The sequence below is a fragment of the Oncorhynchus masou genome, unplaced genomic scaffold, assembly GCF_036934945.1.
Source record: "Oncorhynchus masou masou isolate Uvic2021 unplaced genomic scaffold, UVic_Omas_1.1 unplaced_scaffold_1638, whole genome shotgun sequence".
In the NCBI taxonomy this organism is placed as follows: Eukaryota; Metazoa; Chordata; class Actinopteri; order Salmoniformes; family Salmonidae; genus Oncorhynchus; species Oncorhynchus masou.
In genome coordinates this window covers 28,024-49,529 of record NW_027016626.1, presented here as the reverse complement: position 1 = coordinate 49,529, position 21,506 = coordinate 28,024, and the positions used below count along the sequence as shown (strand labels likewise).

Below are 21,506 nucleotides of genomic sequence, written 5' to 3'. Positions count from 1 at the left end.
TCTGTCAATGCAATAGAATCCTACTCCAATGCTGCTCTGCCTACAAGAAAATCTTTCGCAATTAGTTTTGCATACTAAGTCTTGCATTGTTCATTTTCTTTCACTATGCTACATTGAAAGTGGCTAATATTGCGTTGACTCGAGCACAATTCCAACAGTGGAGGGAAATGTTGATAGTGTTAAAAGTAAAGAAGTGGAAAACTCTAGAAAGTTGAGTGGAGTTCAATCTTGTGCGTCTCTGTTCGGGCTGATATTTCCTCTCCATTAGAGGGAGCATTGCTCAGCGGCTTGAATACCTTTCCGAATCAAGATATAGTACATTTTTTATATATATATATAAAAAAAGACAAATAAAAAAATCTCACTTTGACTTTCAATTAAATCCATTTTAATCCTAAATTTGTAACAAAATGTTGAAACAGTCAAGGGGTGTGTATACATCCGGGAACGCACTGTACATCAAATCAAGTGTAGTACATAAGATCATGTGCATCAATCAAAGTACAATTTAAATTAAAAGGAGAGAAACATTTTTAAAAAGTAGAGAGAGGGGTTGGGTAGATGATATGAACCCACCTAACTGAAACCATTTCATTATTGCATCATAAAAATATACACAATGCTCTTTGGGTAATGCTAAACAAAACACAATGTCCAAATAAATACATAAATCGCAACATTTTCAAAGTAAAAATTGCAACCTTCATATAAAAGATACAGGTAAATAGCACATTCTAGCGCAACCATCCCAACCTGTAAGATCACAGATTCTCTCTAACAAGATCTTCATTCTTACTTGCTCACGTACCCGAAACAAGCACACTTGTGGAGGGCAGGACGAACAATGCAACTTCTCCAAATGTACACAACTTCCACATGACGAAGTAAACTAAAGGTTTTCATCAACCAGGTCTTATGAGGTATAACAATATCCTTGAGTATCTACACATATATGTGAATGTCAGTAAATAGCGAAACACATTTATATAACTAATAATAACAATAATAGATTTGCTTTATATAGCTAGTGTTTCTAATACAGAATCCCCAAGTCTCTTGACATATTTGTAATTTTTAAATTCAGGCAGCTGGCAGTTCATTGGAGATGGTCTTCCACAGATTGATAATGATGCTGTTCAATAAGGACGGGAGTAGCTTGAGCGGTGGTGGCGTCGATGGTACAGCCAGGGAGGGAGAAACATCACAGGCCAGGAGCTTTTCATCAAGCTCTTCTGTCTTTGAAGTTCACAGCTACGGCTCTGTATAGGCTGGGACATCCACCACGAAAGTGTAACACCAACCTGGGTCATCCTTCGGCAGCGATAAGAGCCTGAGAGACCACCACACCTCGGCAGTTATCCTATGAGGCGAGCCTCTGTCATCCCCTAACAGCATAGTCCCCACCCATCCTTCCAGAAACAGCGGAAGGTGGATCAAACATCCGGTACATCATTCAAATTTAGAATTACCAGCTAGCTAGACAAGCAAAGTAAAGACTTGCCATCGTCAGTCCTACGAAAAAAATATTGTAGCTCAACAGCTTATCAAATGCCCGAAAAATAAAAATGTAATTAAACACAAGAAAATCCCATAAAAGTAACAAAGATAGGCACAGTCTCAAAGTTAAAGTACTTCTAGAACAATGTGACAGTGACCCTATTTTCAGATCAAGTCAAAATTAAAGAAAATACAGGAAAAATTATAATACACAAATTCATACAGTACCAGTCAAAAGTTTGGACACAACTACTCATTCAAGGGTTTTTCTTTATTTTTTACTATTTTCTACATTGTAGAATAATAGTGAAGACATCAAAAATATGAAATAACACATATGGAATCATGTAGTAACCAAAAAAAAAAAAAGTGTTAAACAAATCAAAATAGATTTTATATCTGAGATACTTAAAAGTAGCCACCCTTTGCCTTGATGACAGCTTTGCACACTCTTGGGATTCTCTCAACCAGCTTCATAAGGTAGTCACCTGGAATTCATTTCAATTAACAGGTGTGCCTTGTTGAAAGTTAATTTGTGGAATTTCTTTCCTTCTTAATGCATTTGAGCCAATCAGCTGTGTTGTGACAAAATATAGCCCTATTTGGTAAAATAAGTCAATATTACAGCAAGAACAGCTCAAATAAGCAAAGAGAAATTATAGGCCATCATTACTTTAAGACATGAAGGTCAGTTAATCTGGAACATTTCACAAACGTTGAAAGTTTATTCAAGTGCAGTCACAAAAACCATCAAGCGCTATGCTGAAACTGGCTCTCATAAGGACCGCCACATGAAATGATGACCTAGAGTTACCTCTGCTGCAGAGGATACTTTTATTAAGAGTTACCAGCCTCAGAAATAACGTCACAGAGTTCAAGTAATAGTCACATCTAAACATCACCTGTTCAGAGGAGACTGAGTGAATTAGGCCTTCACGGTTGAATTGCTGCAAAGAAAGCACGACTAAAAGGACACCAATAAGAAGAGGAGACTTGCTTGGGTCAAGAAACACAAGCAATTAGACCGGTGGAAATCTGTCCTTTGGTCTGATGGGTCCAAATTTGAGATTTTTGGTTCCAACCACCGTGTCTTTGTGAGACGCAGAGTAGGTGAACAGATGATCTCTGCATGTGTGGTTCCAACCGTGAAGCATGGAGGGGGAGGTGTGATGTGTGGGGGTGCTTTGCTGGTGACACTGATTTATTTAGAATTCAAGGCACACTTAACCAGCATGGCTACCACAGCATTTTGCAGCAATACGCCAACCCATTTGGTTTGCGCATAGAGGGACCATCATTTGTTTTTCAACAGGACAATGACCCAATTAAGGTAAAATAAAAATACACCTTCAGGCTGTGTTAGGGCTATTTGACTAAGGAGAGTGATGGAGTGCTGCATCAGATGACCTGGCCTCCACAATCACCCAATCTGAACCCAATTGAGATGGTTTTGGATGTGTTGGACCACAGAGTGAAGGACAATCAGCCAGCAAGTGCTCAGCATATGTGGGAACTCCTTCAAGCTTGTTGGGAAAGCATTCTAGAGCTCTTTGAGAGAATGCCAAGAGTATGCAAAGCTGTCAAAGAAAAGGGGTGGCTACTTTGAAGAATCTCAAATATAAAATATATTTTGATTTGTTTAACACTCTTTTTGGTTACTACATGATTCCATGTGTGTTATTTCATAGTTTTGATGTCTTCACTATTATTCTACAATGTAGAAAATAGTACAAATAAAAACTGGAATGAGTAGGTGTGTCCAAACTTGTTACAGGCACTGTATGTACACAATTAATCTAGACAAAGTGACAACATTGAAACAACCCACATGAAAAACATTTACGTAACTGAAAGGATTGATGCACATCTGGATCTGTCAGGTGCAGACGACCGTGAAGTACTACAGAGAGGTCAGAGACTAGCACAAGCCTTAGTCCTGTTCCTGTGTCATCACAGCAATGCCCACCTGGGCATGTCGGATGGTGCGTCCATGGAGCTTGTACCCATCATGCTTCACCACAGCAACGGTGCCAGGCTCCCATCCCTCAGCAGGAGTGTGGCACACTATCTCGTGCTGGTAAGGGTCGTATTTAGCCCCAACAGGGCTCATCTTCATAAGGCCGTGCTTTGTAAAGACCCCCTGCAGTCGGTCCTTGATCTGGGCAAGTCTCTCGTCCTCCTCCGCCTGCAGGTTTCCTGTCGTCTGTTTCAACAGGTCAGCTACCTCCACCAGGTCACGGCAGAAACTCTGGATCCCTGTAGGAGTGGAGCGGTAGGGAAGAGGGATTACAACTGCACAAAGTAGAAGGACCAAACTCGGTATGGGTCGGAGATGTCAGAGTAGGAGAACAAACATCTCACCAAACAGCTTGGCGTCTTGAACAAACTTCTGAGTTCTTCTTCGAACGTTGTCAGAATCAGCCATGACTCTTTTGTATCTTTCCTAGAATACAACACAGCTTCCGTGAAAAAAATAAAATATAAATATTTATATATACACAGATTCCGATGTTGACGCACTAAACAACATCTCAAACTCATTCCACAGAGGGCTTAGTGTCTGCGATTTTTTGCTCTTCCCTTGTGCTTGATTGATGAAATAAAGTCACTAATTAATAAGGAACTCTCCTCACCTGGTTGTCTAGGACTTCATTGAAAGGAAAACCCCAAAACCTGCAGACACTAAGACAGGGATCTTCAATTAGATTCAGCCGAGGGACACCAGTTGGGGAACCCTGCACTAGGCCCTCCATGGAATGAGTTGGACACCCCTGAACCATTCACACCAACTATGGTGCATTTTCCTCTCCACTTTCCTCCTAAATTCACATTAACGTCACCAACACTGCTGCGGTCATTCTCTGAGGCAATATGTTGTTCAAAGTGGCTGGAGAGGACGCAGTAATGAGAGAAAAATCATACCTCACTGGAAAAACAATATGATAAGGCCGACATTAGCTTTTCATCTTATAGGATGAATCATGAAAGGTGCTTGGCCACGTTTCATTCAGTCCACCCCATTTATTACGCGAGAAAATGCAAAAACCCGGCACCTGTCGTCATTCCACGCAAAAAATGCTGACCATCATGACGCTTGCTGCTTAAGGTTCTCTTTCCATCTGATTAAAGAGATGCAGTCCAGACAGACTAGGCCTTGTTATAGGAAACTTTCTGAAAGGACATAGAGAATTAGCAAAGTCATACCCACCAAAAAGGACCCGTCAATCAAAGCCACCTGCAGTGCATCACACTCAGACATTAGCCAATTACATTTCTCCTTTTCCAAAAATGGATTAAAAACCTGAGCTTCAAATATTTTCTGTAGCATATCAAAAACATGTCTACATTATAGTATAATGCTAAATAAATGTAGCCTATCATATAAACTGACACGCAAAGTTAAGGTGGAGGAATAGAGACAGCTGTGATACAGGCTATAGGAAGATGAAATTGCCAACCATTACAAAATAGAAAAGCATGCAACCTGTCCACAGCCCAATCAGATCCACAGCCGTCAGCCGTGATCCATCCACAGCCCAACGATCGATCAGCCCAACGATTGATCCACAGCCCAACGATCAGCCGTTGATCCACAGCCCAACGATCAGCCGTTGATCCACAGCCCAACGATCAGCCGTTGATCCACAGCCCAACGATCAGCCGTTGATCCACAGCCCAACGATCAGCCGTTGATCCACAGCCCAACGATCAGCCGTTGATCCACAGCCCAACGATCAGCCGTTGATCCATGTTTGTGAAGCAATGGGTGGTTATGTTGACACTATATTTTTAATTAGAGTAGAGTGCTTTATCTAAATCTGTGCAACCACTTATTGATAAGGGTCAAATCTGGCAGATACAGTGGGGCAAAAAAGTATTTAGTCAGCCACCAATTGTGCAAGTTCTCCCACTTAAAAAGATAGAGGCCTGTAGTTTTCATCATATGTACACTTCAACTATGACAGACAAAATGAGAAGAAAATAAGTCCAGAAAATCACATTGTAGGATTTTTTTATGAATTTATTTGCAAATTATGGTGGAAAATAAACTTTTGTTATTGACCAAATACTTATCTCAATACTTGTTTTCTGTAAGTCTTCACAAGGTTTTCACACACTGTTGCTGGTATTTTGGCCCATTCCTCCATGCAGATCTCCTCTAGAGCAGTGATGTTTTGGGGCTGTTGCTGGGCAACACGGACTTTCAACTCCCTCCAAAGATTTTCTATGGGGTTGAGATCTGGAGACTGGCTAGGCCACTCCAGGACCTTGAAATGCTTCTTACGAAGCCACTCCTTCATTGCCCGGGCGGTGTGTTTGGGATCATTGTCATGCTGAAAGACCCAGCCACGTTTCATCTTCAATGCCCTTGCTGATGGAAGGAGGTTTTCACTCAAAATCTCACGATACATGGTCCCATTCATTCTTTCCTTCAAATGGATCAGTCGTCCTGGTCCCTTTGCAGAAAAACAGCCCCAAAGCATGATGTTTCCACCCCCCATGCTTCACAGTAGGTATGGTGTTCTTTGGATGCAACTCAGCATTATTTGTCCTCCAAACACGAGTTTTACCAAAAAGTTATATTTTGGTTTCATCTGACATTCTCCCAATCTTCTTCTGGATCATCCAAATGCTCTCTAGCAAACTTCAGACGGGCCTGGACATGTACTGGCTTAAGCAGGGAGACACGTCTGGCACTGCAGGATTTGAGTCCCTGGCTGCGTAGTGTGTTACTGATGGTAGGCTTTGTTACTTTGGTCCCAGCTCTCTGCAGGTCATTCACTAGGTCCCCCCGTGTGGTTCTGGGATTTTTGCTCACCGTTCTTGTGATCATTTTGACCCCACGGGGTGAGATCTTGCGTGGAGCCCCAGATCGAGGGAGATTATCAGTGGTCTTGTATGTCTTCCATTTCTTAATAATTGCTCCCACCGTTGATTTCTTCAAACCAAGCTGCTTACCTATTGCAGATTCAGTCTTCCCAGCCTGGTGCAGGTCTACAATTTTATTTCTGGTGTCCTTTGACGGCCCTTTGGTCTTGGCCATAGTGGAGTTTGGAGTGTGACTGTTTGAGGTTGTGGACAGGTGTCTTTTATACTGATAACAAGTTCAAATAGGTGCCATTAATACAGGTAACAAGTGGAGGACAGAGGAGCCTCTTAAAGAAGAAGTTACAGGTCTGTGAGAGCCAGAAATCTTGCTTGTTTGTAGGTGACCAAATACTTATTTTCCACCATCATTTGCAAATAAATTCATTAAAAATTCTACAATGTGATTTTCTGGATTTTTTTTCTCATTTTGTCTGTCATAGTTGAAGTGTACCTATGATGAAAATTACAGGCCCCTCATCTTTTTAAGTGGAAGAACTTGCACAATTGGTGGCTGACTAAATACTTTTTTGCCCCACTGTATTTACTCGGCCTATAGCACAGATTCACTTTAGCAGACCATATAATACACACACATATCTAAATATATATATATATATATATATATACACACAATTGAAGTCGGAAGTTTACATACACCTTAGCCAAATACATTTAAACTCAGTTTTTCACAATTCCTGACATTTAATTCAAGTAAAAATTCCCTGTTTTAGGTCAGTTGGGATCACCACTTTATTTTAAGAACGTAAAATGTCAGAATTATAGTAGAGAGAATGATTTATTTCAGCTTTTATTTCTTTCATCACATTCCCAGTGGGTCAGAAGTGTACATACACTCAAATAGTATTTGGTAGCATTGCCTTTAAATTGTTTAACTTGGGTCAAACATTTCGGGTAGCCTCCCACAAGCTTCCCACAATAAGTTGGGTGAATTTTGGCCCATTCCCCCTGACAGAGCTGGTGTAACGGAGTCAGGTTTGTAGGCCTCCTTGCTCGCACACGCTTTTTCAGTTCTGCCCACACATTTTCTATAGGATTGAGGTCAGGGCTTTGTGATGGCCACTCCAATACCTTGACTTTGTTGTCCTCAAGCCATTTTGCCACAACTTTGAAAGTATGCTTGGGGTCATTGTCCATTTGGAAGACATATTTGCAACCAAGCTTCAATTTCCTGACTGATGTCTTGAGATGTTGCTTCAATATATCCACAATTTTCCTGCCTCATGGTGCCATCTATTTTGTGAAGTGCACCAGTCCCTCCTGCAGCAAAGCACCCCCACAATAAGATGCTGCCACCCCCGTCCTTCACGATTGGGATGGTGTTATTCAGCTTGCAAGCCTCCCACTTTTTCCTCCAAACATAACAATGGTCATTATGGCCAAACAGTTCTATTTTCATTTCATCAGACCAGAGGACATTTCTCCAAAAAGTACAATCTTTGTCCCAATGTGCAGTTGCAAACTGTAGTCTGGCTTTTTAATGGTGGTTTTGGAGCAGTAGCTTGTTCCTTGCTGAGCGGCCATTCAGGTTATGTCGATATAGGACTCGTTTTACTGTGGATATAGATACTTCTGTACCTGTTTCCTCCAGCATTTTCACAAGGTCCTTTGCTGTTGTTCTGGGATTGATTTGGACTTTTTGCACCACAGTGCGATCATCTCTAGGAGACAGCGTGCGTCTCCTTCCTGAGCAGTATGAAGGCTGTGGTCCCATGGTGGTTATACTTGCGTACTATTGTTTGTACAGATGAACGTGGTACCTTCAGGCGTTTGGAAATTGCTCCCAAGGATGAACCAGACTTGTGGAGGTCTACAATTGTTTTTCTGAGGTTTTGGCTGATTTCTTTTGACTTTCTCATGATGTCAAGCAAATAGGCACCGAGTTTGAAGGTAGGCCTTGAAATACATCCACAGGTACATCTCCAACTGACTCAAATTATGTCAATAAGCCTATCAGAAGCTTCTAAAGCCATGACATAATTTTCAGAAATTCTCCAAACTGTTTAAAGGCACAATCAACTAAGTGTATGTAAACTTATGACCCACTGGAATTGTGATAGATTATTTCAGGTAAAATTCACTGTCTGTAAACAATTGTTGGAAAAATGACTTGTGTCATGCACAAAGTAGATATCCTAACCGACTTGCCAAAACTATAGTTTGATCACAAGAAATTTGTGGAGTGGTTGAAAAACTAGTTTTAATGACTCCAACCTACGTGTATGTAAACTTCCGACTTCAACTGTAGTTTGAAACTTATTTCAAGCAATTTTTCAAAACTATATATAGCCTACCAGGCATAGAAGCATAGATCGATCCTCTTACTTGCTAGCGTTGGCAATGAACTGACGGAGAAGTGATCCCATTGGCTAAACTTGATACACTGCAAATGTAAAAAACTGGCAGAGAAAAATTTATTATTTTATTCACACAAATAATCCACAGACCTGGCAGTGTGCGTCCTTTTGGTCAACAGCTTATTTTCGCATGCGAAAAGACGCAAAAATTCAACCTGTATAAATAATTGACAGATTGCGGCAGGACGATATTTTGCAATTGGTGTGAACGACACAATAAACAAGACGTGCTCATATAAATCTATTTACAGACTAATTGTTCGGACAAAAAGAACGGACTTTGTGAGAAAGGGCCTCTCACCATTGAGGCTCTTACCGTGAGCTCCCTGACCTGCTCCTCCAGCTTGCTGGCTCTCATCTCCAGCAGTCTCACATTGGTCCCCGCATGGCTGGAGTCATCTGTGGTGTCATCACCATGGCAATCATCACCTGTTCCCCACCGCTTTGCTGCTGTGCTGTAGAGGCCAATCACGGCGCTGGAAGGCAGAATATGGAAGAGAAGAAATGTTCAGAATATCGGCCTCAATAGATTTCGTGCCATAATATTATTAGTAGCAATCAGGGAAAACCCGTAAAAACCCTTTATATATGTTCCACCAAGTACATCATGTGAAGGAATTAGCTGTTCAAACAATTTCCTTCTGAACAACATTTGACTCCTTAAAATCCTACTTAATGCGGCTCAGCGCCAACATCCCACTTCTGTGGGATTTGTAACAGAGCTCAGGCTATAGCCACTAACTAACTCAGGATCCCTTAAGCCTCGTTCTTTGAGAGGAATGACAGTAAAATATTTTGACAGAGAGTGGGTGTAAACATAGAAGTGTAAACTAGAGCAGTACCATTAAGTGCTTCATGCTTATCTATCACACTCTTATTCTAGTTCAAATAAACAGTTTAAAACAATAGATTTTAGATTCAAGGATTGCCATCTATGCAGTGCTATGAGAGGCATGATGCTTCAACTCCATTGACTGAGAGACTGGAATTCAATCAACCCCACCACAGCAAGGTTTACAGTCTTGTTTACAAAGTATTGGCCTGGGCAAGGCAAAGTAATTACCAGCTAGCTAGTTAGCTAGCTAAATCAGCGGTAGCTAGCTAGTTAATGATAAGCTATCTAGTACTTAAACCAGTATCTGGGCAGAGGAGGAGACGATGAACATGACGAGTCTCGTGTCTAGCTCAGTTAGCTACCATTCATTTTGACAGACAGCACTGCAAGCATTATGTCATAATATGTTTTGTTACTCACCAAATATGGAGTTTCGCTGAGCAACTATAGTAATTTACTGCGGTCACACCCAGTAGGTACTATTGGTACGATACAGACAACTGGTAACAGACAAAAACGAGGTCAAATTATGATGTCACTGATCTTAAAGTCAGAAAGTCGGTGCCTTAGAAAGATGACTGAGTTTCTGACTTGGAATTCCGAGTTGGATGAACGTTTAAAGTGATTTTCCCCCAGTCTTTTCTGAGTTGCCAGTTGTCTTGAACACACCGTTGGAGTTGGAGATTTCCGAGCTGTTTTAAAGCAGCAATAATATCAGCGGAAAAAAATGTTGTATTTGTCACAATTTAGTCCTAATCAACTTAAAGTTCTGTCAAAGTCACCACACAATTTGTTGATGTTTAAAAATAAATAGTTTAAATGTAAGCCTATTATCAGGTTATTAGCCTACAGCTTAGTGAAAATTACATTAGTTTTGGCTTACCTTTGACTGAAAGATGTCAGCCAGCTTGTTGGCCCTTTTCTCAACCCTTGCACCTGACTCTCAGGGAGATTTCGGGATGGTTGTGGTTGTTTTTACTTGATGATAACCCACTTATTGTGGTGACACAGGGAACATATCTGATTCAATATTTTTGCACTGGTTTCCTCACGTATAAAAGTGGTGTATAATACTTTAGCAGACCACACACACACACACAGACACACACATATATATATATTTTATAATTTTGGTAAAGATATAAATATCAGTCAATACTGCCATTTTCCAAAAGGATAGGGTGGCTATTCCCTTGGTTATCAACAGGATAAAGAAATGTTCTATGGCCTCTGGGTTGACCCTCAAATATGACCTCATGCCAATTCATGGCTGTGACTCAGTCAACATTGCCTCAATAATTGTTAAAAACTAAGTTAAATATTTAGGAATTGTTTTCACTAAAAACATTTCAGATAGAGAATCGTTCAACATTGATAGTAGGACTAATTCCATGAGTTTCATTAAGTCGGTGGCTGCAACATGATCTCTCAATTTTGGGTTGTATTCTTTTGTGCAAGACTGATGCCTTTCCTTTCTTTTAATATAAAAACAAGTATATTTGTTTATTTAGATTTATTTGGAGGAATAAAACACATTCAGAAATGTTAATTAGTGAAACTATGATTGTAGAGGTTTACAGGCTATTGATTTTGAGTCGTTAGTGGGTACTTTTAGAATGAAATGGTTGAAATTATGTCTGTTTAATCCAACCTCTATGTGGTATCATATCCTTAACAGTCTGTTTGATAAAACATGGAGGACTTGAATTCCTAATGGGATGTGATTTTGTCCCTCCAAAATTACCTGTGAAATTGCCTAAGTTTCACCAGCAAATGTTTTCTTCTTGAAAATTATATTCAAGCACAATACACCCCCCCCCCCTCAAAAAACATTGATTTGGAATAATAGAGTTATTCACATGAATAGGAAATCCATTTTCAAAGACCTTTGGTTTGACATGGGTATTAATTTATGTTGCTCTTGCTGCGGGTGATTCCCTGATCCACCTTCATGCAGACGACACCATTCTGTATACATCTGGCCCTTCTTTGGACACCAAACCTCCAAACGAGCATCAATGCCATAAAACACTCCTTCCGTGGCCTCCAACTGCTCTTAAATGCTAGTAAAACTAAATGCATGCTTTTTAACCGATCCGCCCTCCCGCCTGCCTAGCATCACTACTCTGGACGGTTCTGACTTAGAATATGTGGACATCTACAAATACCTAGACTGTAAACTCTCCTTTCAGTCTCATATTAAACATCTCCAATCCAAAATTAAATCCAGAATCGGACTCCTTCACTCACGCTGCCAAACATACCTTCGTAAAACTGACTATCCTACAGATCCTCGACTTTGGCGATGTCATTTACAAAATAGCCTCCAACACTACTCAGGAAACTGGATGCAGTCTATCACAGTGCCATCCGTTTTGCCACCAAAGCCCCATATACTACCCACCACTGCAACCTGTATGCTCTCGTCGGCTGGCCCTCGCTACATATTGGTTGCCAGACCCACTGGCTCCAGGTCATCTATAAGTCTTTGCTATGGTAAAGCTCTGCCTTATCTCAGCTCACTGGTCACAATAACAACACCCACCCGTAGCACGTGCTCCAGCAGGTATATCTCACTGGTCATCCCCAAAGCCAACACCTCCTTCGGCCGCCTTTTCTTCCAGTTCTCTGCAGCCAATGACTGGAACGAATTTCAAAAATCGCTGAAGTTGGAGACACATCTCCCTCACTAATTTTAAACATCAGCTATCTGAGCTGCTAACCGATCGCTGCAGCTGTACACAGCCCATCTGTAAATAGCCCATCCAATCTACCCAACTCATCCCCATATTGTTTTAATTTACTTTTTTGCACACCAGTATTTCTACATGCACATCATCATCTGCACATCTATCACTCCAGTGTTAATTTGCTAAATTCTAATAGCTAGCTGGTTAAATAAAGGTGAAATAAAATAAAAAATAAATGTGATTTGTTAGACAACACGGGGGAGTTTCTGCCATTTGATGAGTTCATCGGTAAATTTCAGGGTAATATTACTCAGAGAGAATATATGAAGGTTTGCAAAGCAATTCCACTTCCTATACTTGGACTTATTAAGAACACTATTATATTATGAGGTTGTTCCCACTTTCCAAGTTCACAAACGAATGACTTGAACCTTTTGGACAGAAAAAAAATTCCACAATAAGTGGACGCAATTGGCAATTAATGAAGTAATTTTGGTGATAATAATTAAATATATTGCTATGGAAGTGACCAACCCATGCTATGGTCAAAAGCAACCATCTTTACCCTTAATTGTCCAGTTATCCCAAAAGTTAAAGAAATTAATTATAAAATAATATCTACCCTGTTTATGATTTCTTGCAAAAAAGGTTCAATTTTACAAAATGCCTTGTGTTTTTTGTTCCTCTGACTCAGAATCTATAGAGCATTTTATTTTCATGCCGCCATCCTAGTAAACTATGGATTGAAATTCATGAATGGTTGTGTATAAAATCTCAAAATGTACCTATGTTTACATTTGATGATGTTGAAAGGCATTATGCTTATCCTTGTAATTCCTTGTCCTTGTAAATCATTATTATTTTCTTAAACAGTATTATTCTCTGGTGTTTAATTATTTTCATTTTTCATTGTATTCACATGAATGTCCCTGTATTGATGTGTAATAATGGTATTATTGTTGGAGAAAAAATATATAAATCTATCTAGTTAGCTACAGCTAGCTAGCATGCGGCGTCACCAACGACTGCTGTGTACCGGAGTCCTCCTTAGGACTAGCTGGCCAAGCTAGCAAACAGTGTCCTCCGCTCCCGCCTACCGAACATCTTCCCTCAATGTCGCTAACAGAACTGCAGGAAAACATTGCCCCACAGGCAGAGGACACTACCGGTGTGTACTAGCTACTGTTGTCACCCCAGCCTCTTCTTCTGTGGGGTTATCGGCATCCAGCGTTATGGTGCATCGCCACCATCTACAGTACTGTACGGAAGAACCCCTGCCTCCCGCCCATGTACTGGAGTCATGGCTTACAAATGTACCAAGAGAAGTATAAAGATGGGTTCCTGCAGATGTAGGCTGGACAATAGAACGAGTCAAAATTCACCCAAAGCTGAAAAATGGCAAAAGAACATTGGCTAAGATGGAACACTAGCGCGAGCCCATAACAAATGAATGGAATGTTCTGTGTTATTTTATTTTTAATTTAACCTTTATTTAACCAGGCAAGTCAGTTAAGAACAAATTCCTATTTTGTGAATAAAGTAAACATCCGCACCTTGATGGTACCAAGTGTGCTTATGTCTGCATAACGAGGAAGTAGGGGAAAATAAAAACTTTAGCCTATTTCTGGTCTAGCGATGATGACAGCAGAGTACACTGCCCATTCTTACACAACTAGAAAGAGGAGATTATTATGATTAAAATGGTGTACAATTCAAAATATATAAATATACATATTACGAGATATTTGGCAAAAATAGAGAGCCATACCTATATTTCCCTAAAGGAAACAATGGGACGACAGAGTTCCATGAGTAATTTTGTGTTGTTTACATTTTAACTACCAACGTGGGCAGGTCTCATTGCCAACAATAGCAAAGCAGGCATTGTGACGTAATACAAATAGGCTGGAATAGAACGTTCGGAAGTGCTCGATAGAACTAACAGGAGCAGGCTGAAAAATGACCTAAAATAAGGCATATGTTTTCGTGATTACTTCAAAGCTACGGCAAGCAGCTGGGACATATGATAATATTACGAAACTGGTCTAATCGGCTGATGAAATGAACTAGTTTTCATCAGGAAAAAAAAGCATTGTTAAAAATGTCATGTGTCCAGCCTAGGATCGCCCCGAATTGCGGGCTGCAGTTCCACCCTTCTCGAATAAAGCGTGTATAGGTCAGAAGTAATCTGTAGACACAACTCCGTTACATCTCCATTTGTCTGATCACCACACCAAACGAGTACTTTGGGAAAACGGACCCCTTCCCCCTCCTTTGTATATTCAAGGTCAGAATACGTGCTTAACTAGGGTCTGCATTCCCCCCTAGCTAACGTTAGCAAACGCAAAGCTAACTAGCTAACGCTGGCTAGTTTGTTGAAAGTGTTGTCTTTACTTTAACGTTCACATTTTAAATGGCTAGAGGAGGTGCTATATGTTGCTAATACTCACCTGCAATCATTCGACAAGAGGAGTTGTAATCTGCCGACGCAGTTCAGATTTTTTCGAGCCGAGAAAAAACAGCGTATAGCCATGTTTTTAGATTCCGTTAAAATTCACGCGGAAGTTTAGGCCAGCCACTGGTCACTAGTTACCACAGCCACAAAATCACAAACCCCGCCTATTTCTACAATTGATTCATTTATATGTTAAATATAAATTGATAAACACTGATAACCTTAAATGGAGACCAAAACATTCGTTTTCATACATTTTTACGATATTTTGGCTGTGCAATCTGGAAGAAACCCAGCCGTTCAAATCTTCTTCCTCTTCTGTTAGGCTTTATGGCGGAGTGCAAACCCGATGGTGCATTACCGCCACCTGCTGGATTGGGGTATGGTGGCGACTAGGTTCTTACTGTTTATATTCTAGTTCGGAAAAGTATTAACGCTTTGAGGATGTCTTCTTCAGACTGTTGGACATAGAGGCTCTGGAGCGCTCCAGCATTTCCCCCTTTGCTGGTTAAATCTTGAGTCGACTGTTCATTTATACCTCAGTGGAGGTTGCCCTTGTCCTGCCTCTTCCTCTGAGGTTTATTGGCAGATTACACAACCTATAATATGTATTGCCACCAGCTACTGTAAAAGGGCAGTGAACTTGAAAAATAAAACATCCATTGTGGGAAAGATGACATACCACAAACACCAAAATAGACATCAAATACAAAACACGTCCCTACACAGGCTCGGGAGCCTGCGAGGGCGGAACAGTATTCCTTGCAAGGCATCAGCTGTGAAGTCACGAAAAAACTTTCACTCAGTGATGCTAATTTTCTCCGATTTCTTCTCCGCTTGTGCCTTGTCCTGCCTCCTACAAAAGTGGTCTTTCCAACTGGTGGACTTCCAAGCACACAGGTAAACAAGTATTAAAATGAATTGGGAAGTGTCACCCTCATCATTGTGTATAAGCTAATGACAGAGACGCTAATCTTATAGAATACACATTTAAAATGGTTTTGTTAATATCTGATGGCCATGCATATATTATCTCTCTCTCTCTCTCTCTCTCTCGGATGAAAAAGACAGACAATATCAATGAACAGCTTTTAATGTACAATACAAATAACATAAAGTGCAAAAGTAATTAAAAGTAAAAGGCTCATTACACTGAGAAACAGTCAGTGAATTACGTAATAAGGAAACGTCTTTGTTTAGTCATTAGTCTCACATTACAATAACTATTTGGTTTTATACAGGTGTTATTCTAATCGGGTTCTTTTTTCCTGTCTGTTGTCCAGCTGCACCAAATTGTTAAATGAAGATCTGAAATAAGTGTTTCATATACATACACAGTCGTTTCCTCTCCCTCTTTGACCAGCTTACTGTGTTCTGAAGTTACTAGCATAGCGAATACAGCATAGAACTGTATTTCAGTATCTCCTTTAGGCTACTATTCCAGCAACAAACTCACAATCGATACGTTCTATTTCCCTTTAGCATCCTTTCGTGCAGATATGTGCATAATTTGAGTATGCATATTCAACCTCTGCAAACCACTCAGCTCTCAACATCTCAAGTCCAGCCCTCTGATGTATTCACATGGAATCCCCATAACATATCCTCTTCCACAGTCTGAAGGAACAACGGTACCACATGCAACACAAGCGATTACTGAATCACAGAATGAACATTCAGCATTTCCAAGTGAAATAGTGCTTTGAGTGAGGTTCTACAACAATTCCAAGAGATTCAGTGTCTCGTCTTTTCCAGTCACACGTTTCTCAGCTCAGCAAAGTGCAGTAAATGTTGAGCTCTCAAGAGGGGAGTGGAAAAGTTGAGAATGGAGTGCCTGCTTCACCCGCTCTCCCCTCTTTCAAATCAGCTCCAACATGTTCCAAGACCAGAATTAGACTGTCCATCTGCTTGAGCATTGTCTTTCTAAGTCCCCTTCTTCGACTCCCATTCCTGAAAAACAGGACACTCATGTAGTGTTGGTACATAAAGTAAACATATGGGTCTGACATTGCTGTATGTTTGTTATTCTGAACTCTGACTTTGTTACTGAACATTGAGACACAGTGCTACTTGAGAAAACAAGCACAGTTGAAGTCGGAAGTGACTTTTATACTCGGAAGTGTCTTTTATACCGATAACAAGTTCAAATAGGTGCCATTAATATAGGTAACGAGTGGAAGACAGAGGAGCCTCTTAAAGAAGAAGTTACAGGTCTGTGAGAGCCAGAAATCTTGCTTGTTTGTAGGTGAACAAATACTTATTTTCCACCATAATTTGCCAATAAATTCATTAAAAATCCTACGATGTGATTTTCTGGATTTTTTTTCTCATTTTGTCTGTCATAGTTGAAGTGTACCTATGATGAAAATTACAGGCCTCTCTCATCTTTTTAAGTGGGAGAACTTGCACAATAGGTAGCTGACTAAATACTTTTTTGCCACACTGTAGATACTTTGTACCTGTTTCCTCCAGCATCTTCACAAGGTCATTTGCTGTTGTTCTGGGATTGATTTGCACTTTTCACACCAATGTACGTTCATCTCTAGGGGACAGAATGTGTTTCCTCCCTGAGCGGTATGACGGCTGCGTGGTCCCATGGTGTTTATACTTGCGTACTATTGTTTGTACAGAGGAATGTGGTACCTTCAGGAGTTTGGAAATTGCTCTCAAGGATGAACCAGACTTGTGGAGGTCTACAATTGTTTTTCTGAGATCTTGGCCGATTTATTTTGATTTTCCAATGATGTCAAGCAATGAGGCACTGAGGTTGAAGGTAGGCCTTGAAATAAATCTACAGGTACACCTACAATCGACTCAAATTGTGTCAATTAGCCTACCAGAAGCTTCTAAAGCCATGACATCATTTTCTGTGATTTTCCAAGCTGTTTAAAGGCAAAGTCAACTTAGTGCATGTAAACTTCTGACCTCCTGGAATTGTGATACAGTGAATTATACGTGAAATAATCTGTAAACAATTGTTGGGAAAATTACTTTTGTCATGCACAAAGTAGATGTCCTAACTGACTTGCAAAAACTATAGTTTGAAAAACGAGTTTTAATGACTCCAACCTAAGTGTATGTAAACTTCTGACTTCAACTGTACATCAGGTCAATGAGTGCCTTGGATCTTGTTTAATGACTGTCTACCTTGGCTTTCTGCATGACATTCCCTCTGCTAGATGCATAGATGGATAGGGGACGCTTCCGCATCTCAGCAGCACAGTTTACTGGCATGGATGCCTCGCTGTATAGATGATCCACTTTACTGATCTGGACCTGGACAAAGTTGAGAATATCTGGGTAAAAACTCTAAAAGACAATAAAACATGGTCTGAAATTCAAACAGTTGTTTGTGATGTAGTAGGAGATAAAGTACCTTTCTGGGGGGTTTGCTCTCTGTGGGTGGCCCCAGCACCCCTCCAGCCAGCGACTTCTTTAGATTCTCCTTCACCTCAGTGAGACGCAGCTCCAGGTCCACCCGCTCCCCCTCCTTCCCCCTGCAGTTCTCCTCCAGGTGGGCAAAACGCTTCTCCAGCTGCTTCTGCTGCTTACCTGACCACAGTCACAAACAGACATTCATTTGTTCGGTTACATGTCGCCTCAATAAGTCTGAGTGAAGAATTCCTATTCTGTGGCCAAGCTGTAGGTGGCGCCAGTAATCTACACAAAAAAAAACATGCTCTCTTTTTAAAGGATAGTCAATACAAGACTGTGTTTTATCGTCTTACCTGTAGCGTCCTTCAGTTGCTCCTTCACCTCTTTCTTCTCATTGCGTAATACAAGCAGGGCACTTTTGAGGACCTCTCGCTTCTTCTCCATCTCGTCTTTCTCCTTCAGGTACCTCCTGGCATCGCCCTCTGCTCGTGTTTTACCATACTTCCCTGATATATGCTGATTCGCATCTAAGGCAGACAAACAACGAAAATACATTCTGAGTGGTCACATTTGTAAATAATATAGGTTTATTCCAGGCATACTCTGAAAAGATGGGATCATGTCAAATTCCCCCCTCTCTTCCCAGCATCACACGCAGTCTTGGCTGACCTTCTGGAGACTTACTGGAGCAGTGTCTCTTTGTGGTGACTAGGGAGTCCACCTTCTCAGTCTCTCTGCTGCTAGGGAAAGAAGAGTGGTGTTTCACCTGAGCTCCTGGTCTGGGCACCTGCTCCTCTGGCTGCTGTGGAGGGAAGAGCAGGAAAGGGTAAGGTAGAGCAGGAAAGGGAAGTCCAGGGTAGACCAGGCAATGGCAGAGCAGAGAAGGCAAGAGGAAGGAGATAGAGATGAGGGAGGAGAGAGTAATACAACAGATGAACTCTCACTAATGTGTGGTATGTAATGTGTGGTATTGCAAAACGTACTGTTTGAGAAACTAGACCACAAGTTAAATAAACTAACCACTTCAAGTTGAGTAAAGTGGAATTTGAGAAATGTATCAAAGTATTACAGTGAAATAGTGAAAGCTGGATTTAGACACATTCTGGGAAGTAAAGAAAACCTTGACACACAGTTGGATATGATTCATATTTCCCCTCAGAGAGTCATGAGGTTTCCCTAACACGTCAGGGCTGTGTGAGATCTCTGTACTCTGTACTTTTTCCCCCTCGCATGACCCTCCTCTTGGGCTGTAAAGTAAATGAACCCCCCCCCCCATAGAATTAACTCAAAAATAACAATAACTGTAGCGACTGTGTGTGTAAAAATGTGGATATCGACTTTGCCACTTCAGCAGGCTTTTGTGGCACAGTCAATTTCCACGCAGGTCTACGGGCCAGAAGATTCACCGACCACCACCGATGAGCTCCCTCTCCCTGCCTGTTTATGTATACTACAATCAGAGTCGTCTGCAGACAATGATTTTCAACATTTTGATGCCATATCTACAATTATATAGAACACACACATCCACCAACAGGTTTCTGTGCCAATTCACCACACAACCAATAAACAGAGCATACAGTCTTCGGTTTCCGTTTTCAACAGCATAATACATTGACATAATCTATCTGGACAAACAGAAAATACATCCCTCCCTACCTTGTAGGTTTACCCAGTATCGAAGGCTTGGCAGTCTCAGAATGTCATTAAACATTTGTGTTTTGTAACAGATTTCTCTTTCCATTCATCAATTGGCCGCTAAACAGTTTGGATTGATTTTAGTTGTCAGTTTAAAAAAAAATATATATATACACAGATTTTTTTTAAGAGACCGGGATTGTACAATAAAGTCGGGACTTATTTCCATTGTGGTCTCTATTTCTTTCTTTTTTTTACGTAAATATGTAACAGGATTCAAATAGACATCCTTGTTTGTATGAGTTGCCGTAATTAAGCAGACAGGTTATTTATACAGTATGTATGTGTAGTAGTGAAGCCACCTGATGAATTATTTGTGTAACTGCATCTGTGCATATTTGTATGTATGATCACACAGGATCCAGTCAATGAGTTCAACTTTTGATGGAGATTTCATGACAGATTTGCAGATGCTCTGAAGTGTACACATTGTGTTGTGTGTGTCTGCAGAATAAACTGTGAAAGAGAACAGCACTGAGTCTCAAGGTCCTTAACGATATCATAACCGCCATCGATAAGAGACATTACTGTGCAGCTGTATTCATCGACCTGGCCAAGGCTTTCGACTCTGTCAATCACCACATTCTTATCAGACTCAACAGCCTTGGTTTCTCAATTGATTTCCTCGCCTGGTTCACCAGCTACTTCTCTGATAGAGCTCAGTGTGTCAAATCGGAGGACCTGTTGTCCGGACCTCTGGCAGTCTCTATGGGGGTGCGTCTGGGTTCAATTCTCGGGCAGACTCTCTTCTCTGTATACATCAATGAGGTCGCTCTTGCTGCTGGTGATTCTCTGATCCACCTCTACGCAGACGACACCATTCTGTATACTTCTGGCACCTCCTTGGACACTGTGTTAACTAACCTCCAGGCAAGCTTCAATGCCATACAACTTCGTGGCCTCCAACTGCTCTTAAACGCAAATAAAACTAACTGCATGCTATTCAACTGATCATTGCACGCACCTGCCCGCCCATCCAGCATCACTACTCTGGACGGCTCTGACTTAGAATACGTGGATAACTACAAATACCTAGGTGTCTGGCTAGACTGTAAACACTCCTTCCAGACTCACATTAAGCATCTCCAATCAAAAATGTAATCTAGAATCGGCTTCCTATTTCGCAACAAAGCTTCCTTCACTCATGCTGCCAAACATACCCTCGTAAAACTGACCATCCTACCGATCCTAGACTTTGGCGATGTCATCTATAAAATAGCCTCCAACACTCTACTCAGCAAACTGGATGCAGTCTATCACAGTGCCATCCGTTTTGTCACCAAAGCCCCATACACTACCCACCATTGCAACCTGTACGCTCTCGTTGGCTGGCCCTCACTTCATACTCGTCGCAAAACCCACTGGCTACAGGTTATCTACAAGTCTCTGCTAGGTAAAGCCCCGCCCTATCTCAGCTCGCTGGTCACCATAGCAGCACCCACTCGTAGCACACGCTCCAGCAGGTATATCTCACTGGTCACCCCCAAAGCTAATTCCTCCTCTGGTCGCCTTTCCTTCCAGTTCTCTGCTGCCACTGACTGGAACGAACTGCAAAAATCACTGAAACTGAAGATTCCCATCTCCCTCACTAGTTTTAAGAACCAGCTGTCAGAGCAGCTCACAGATCACTGCACCTGTTCATAGCCCATCTGTATACAGCCCATCTATCTACCTCATCCCCATACTGTATTTATTTATTTTGCTCATTTTGT

At 41.1% G+C, this 21,506-nt stretch overlaps 2 protein-coding genes across 2 annotated transcripts in view; both read right to left on the bottom strand.

Annotated features, from left to right (window-relative positions):
* Positions 1-365: 365 nt before the first annotated feature.
* On the bottom strand, positions 366-14,881 carry LOC135538937 (grpE protein homolog 2, mitochondrial-like). The gene is made up of 4 exons (XM_064964815.1): positions 14,717-14,881; positions 9,058-9,217; positions 3,859-3,940; positions 366-3,753 (listed from the first exon to the last, which is right to left on the bottom strand). The coding sequence occupies exons 1-4, from the start codon at positions 14,797-14,799 to the stop codon at positions 3,428-3,430; spliced, it is 651 nt and encodes a 216-aa protein (XP_064820887.1). The 5' UTR covers positions 14,800-14,881; the 3' UTR covers positions 366-3,427.
* Positions 14,882-15,798: 917 nt separating this feature from the next.
* Positions 15,799-21,506, bottom strand: part of LOC135538935 (actin filament-associated protein 1-like 1) — a 28,868-nt gene continuing 23,160 nt past the window's right edge. Inside the window, exons 14-18 of the mRNA XM_064964814.1 lie at positions 18,766-18,898; positions 18,450-18,623; positions 18,098-18,273; positions 17,869-17,997; positions 15,799-16,671 (exon numbers count right to left, since the gene is read on the bottom strand). Of these exons, the coding sequence (XP_064820886.1) occupies positions 16,645-16,671; positions 17,869-17,997; positions 18,098-18,273; positions 18,450-18,623; positions 18,766-18,898 (639 nt within the window). The 3' untranslated portion in view covers positions 15,799-16,644. The remainder of the gene's footprint in view (positions 16,672-17,868; positions 17,998-18,097; positions 18,274-18,449; positions 18,624-18,765; positions 18,899-21,506) is intronic.

Coding starts and splice junctions, on each gene's coding strand:
- LOC135538937 (XM_064964815.1), bottom strand. CDS start 14,799: ATGGCTATACGCTGTTTTTTCTCGGCTCGAAAAAATCTGAACTGCGTC. Junction 9,218..14,716: donor CTCTTGTCGAATGATTGCAG/GTGAGTATTAGC, acceptor TCTGCCTTCCAG/CGCCGTGATTGGCCTCTACA. Junction 3,754..3,858: donor TCAAGACGCCAAGCTGTTTG/GTGAGATGTTTG, acceptor CCACTCCTACAG/GGATCCAGAGTTTCTGCCGT.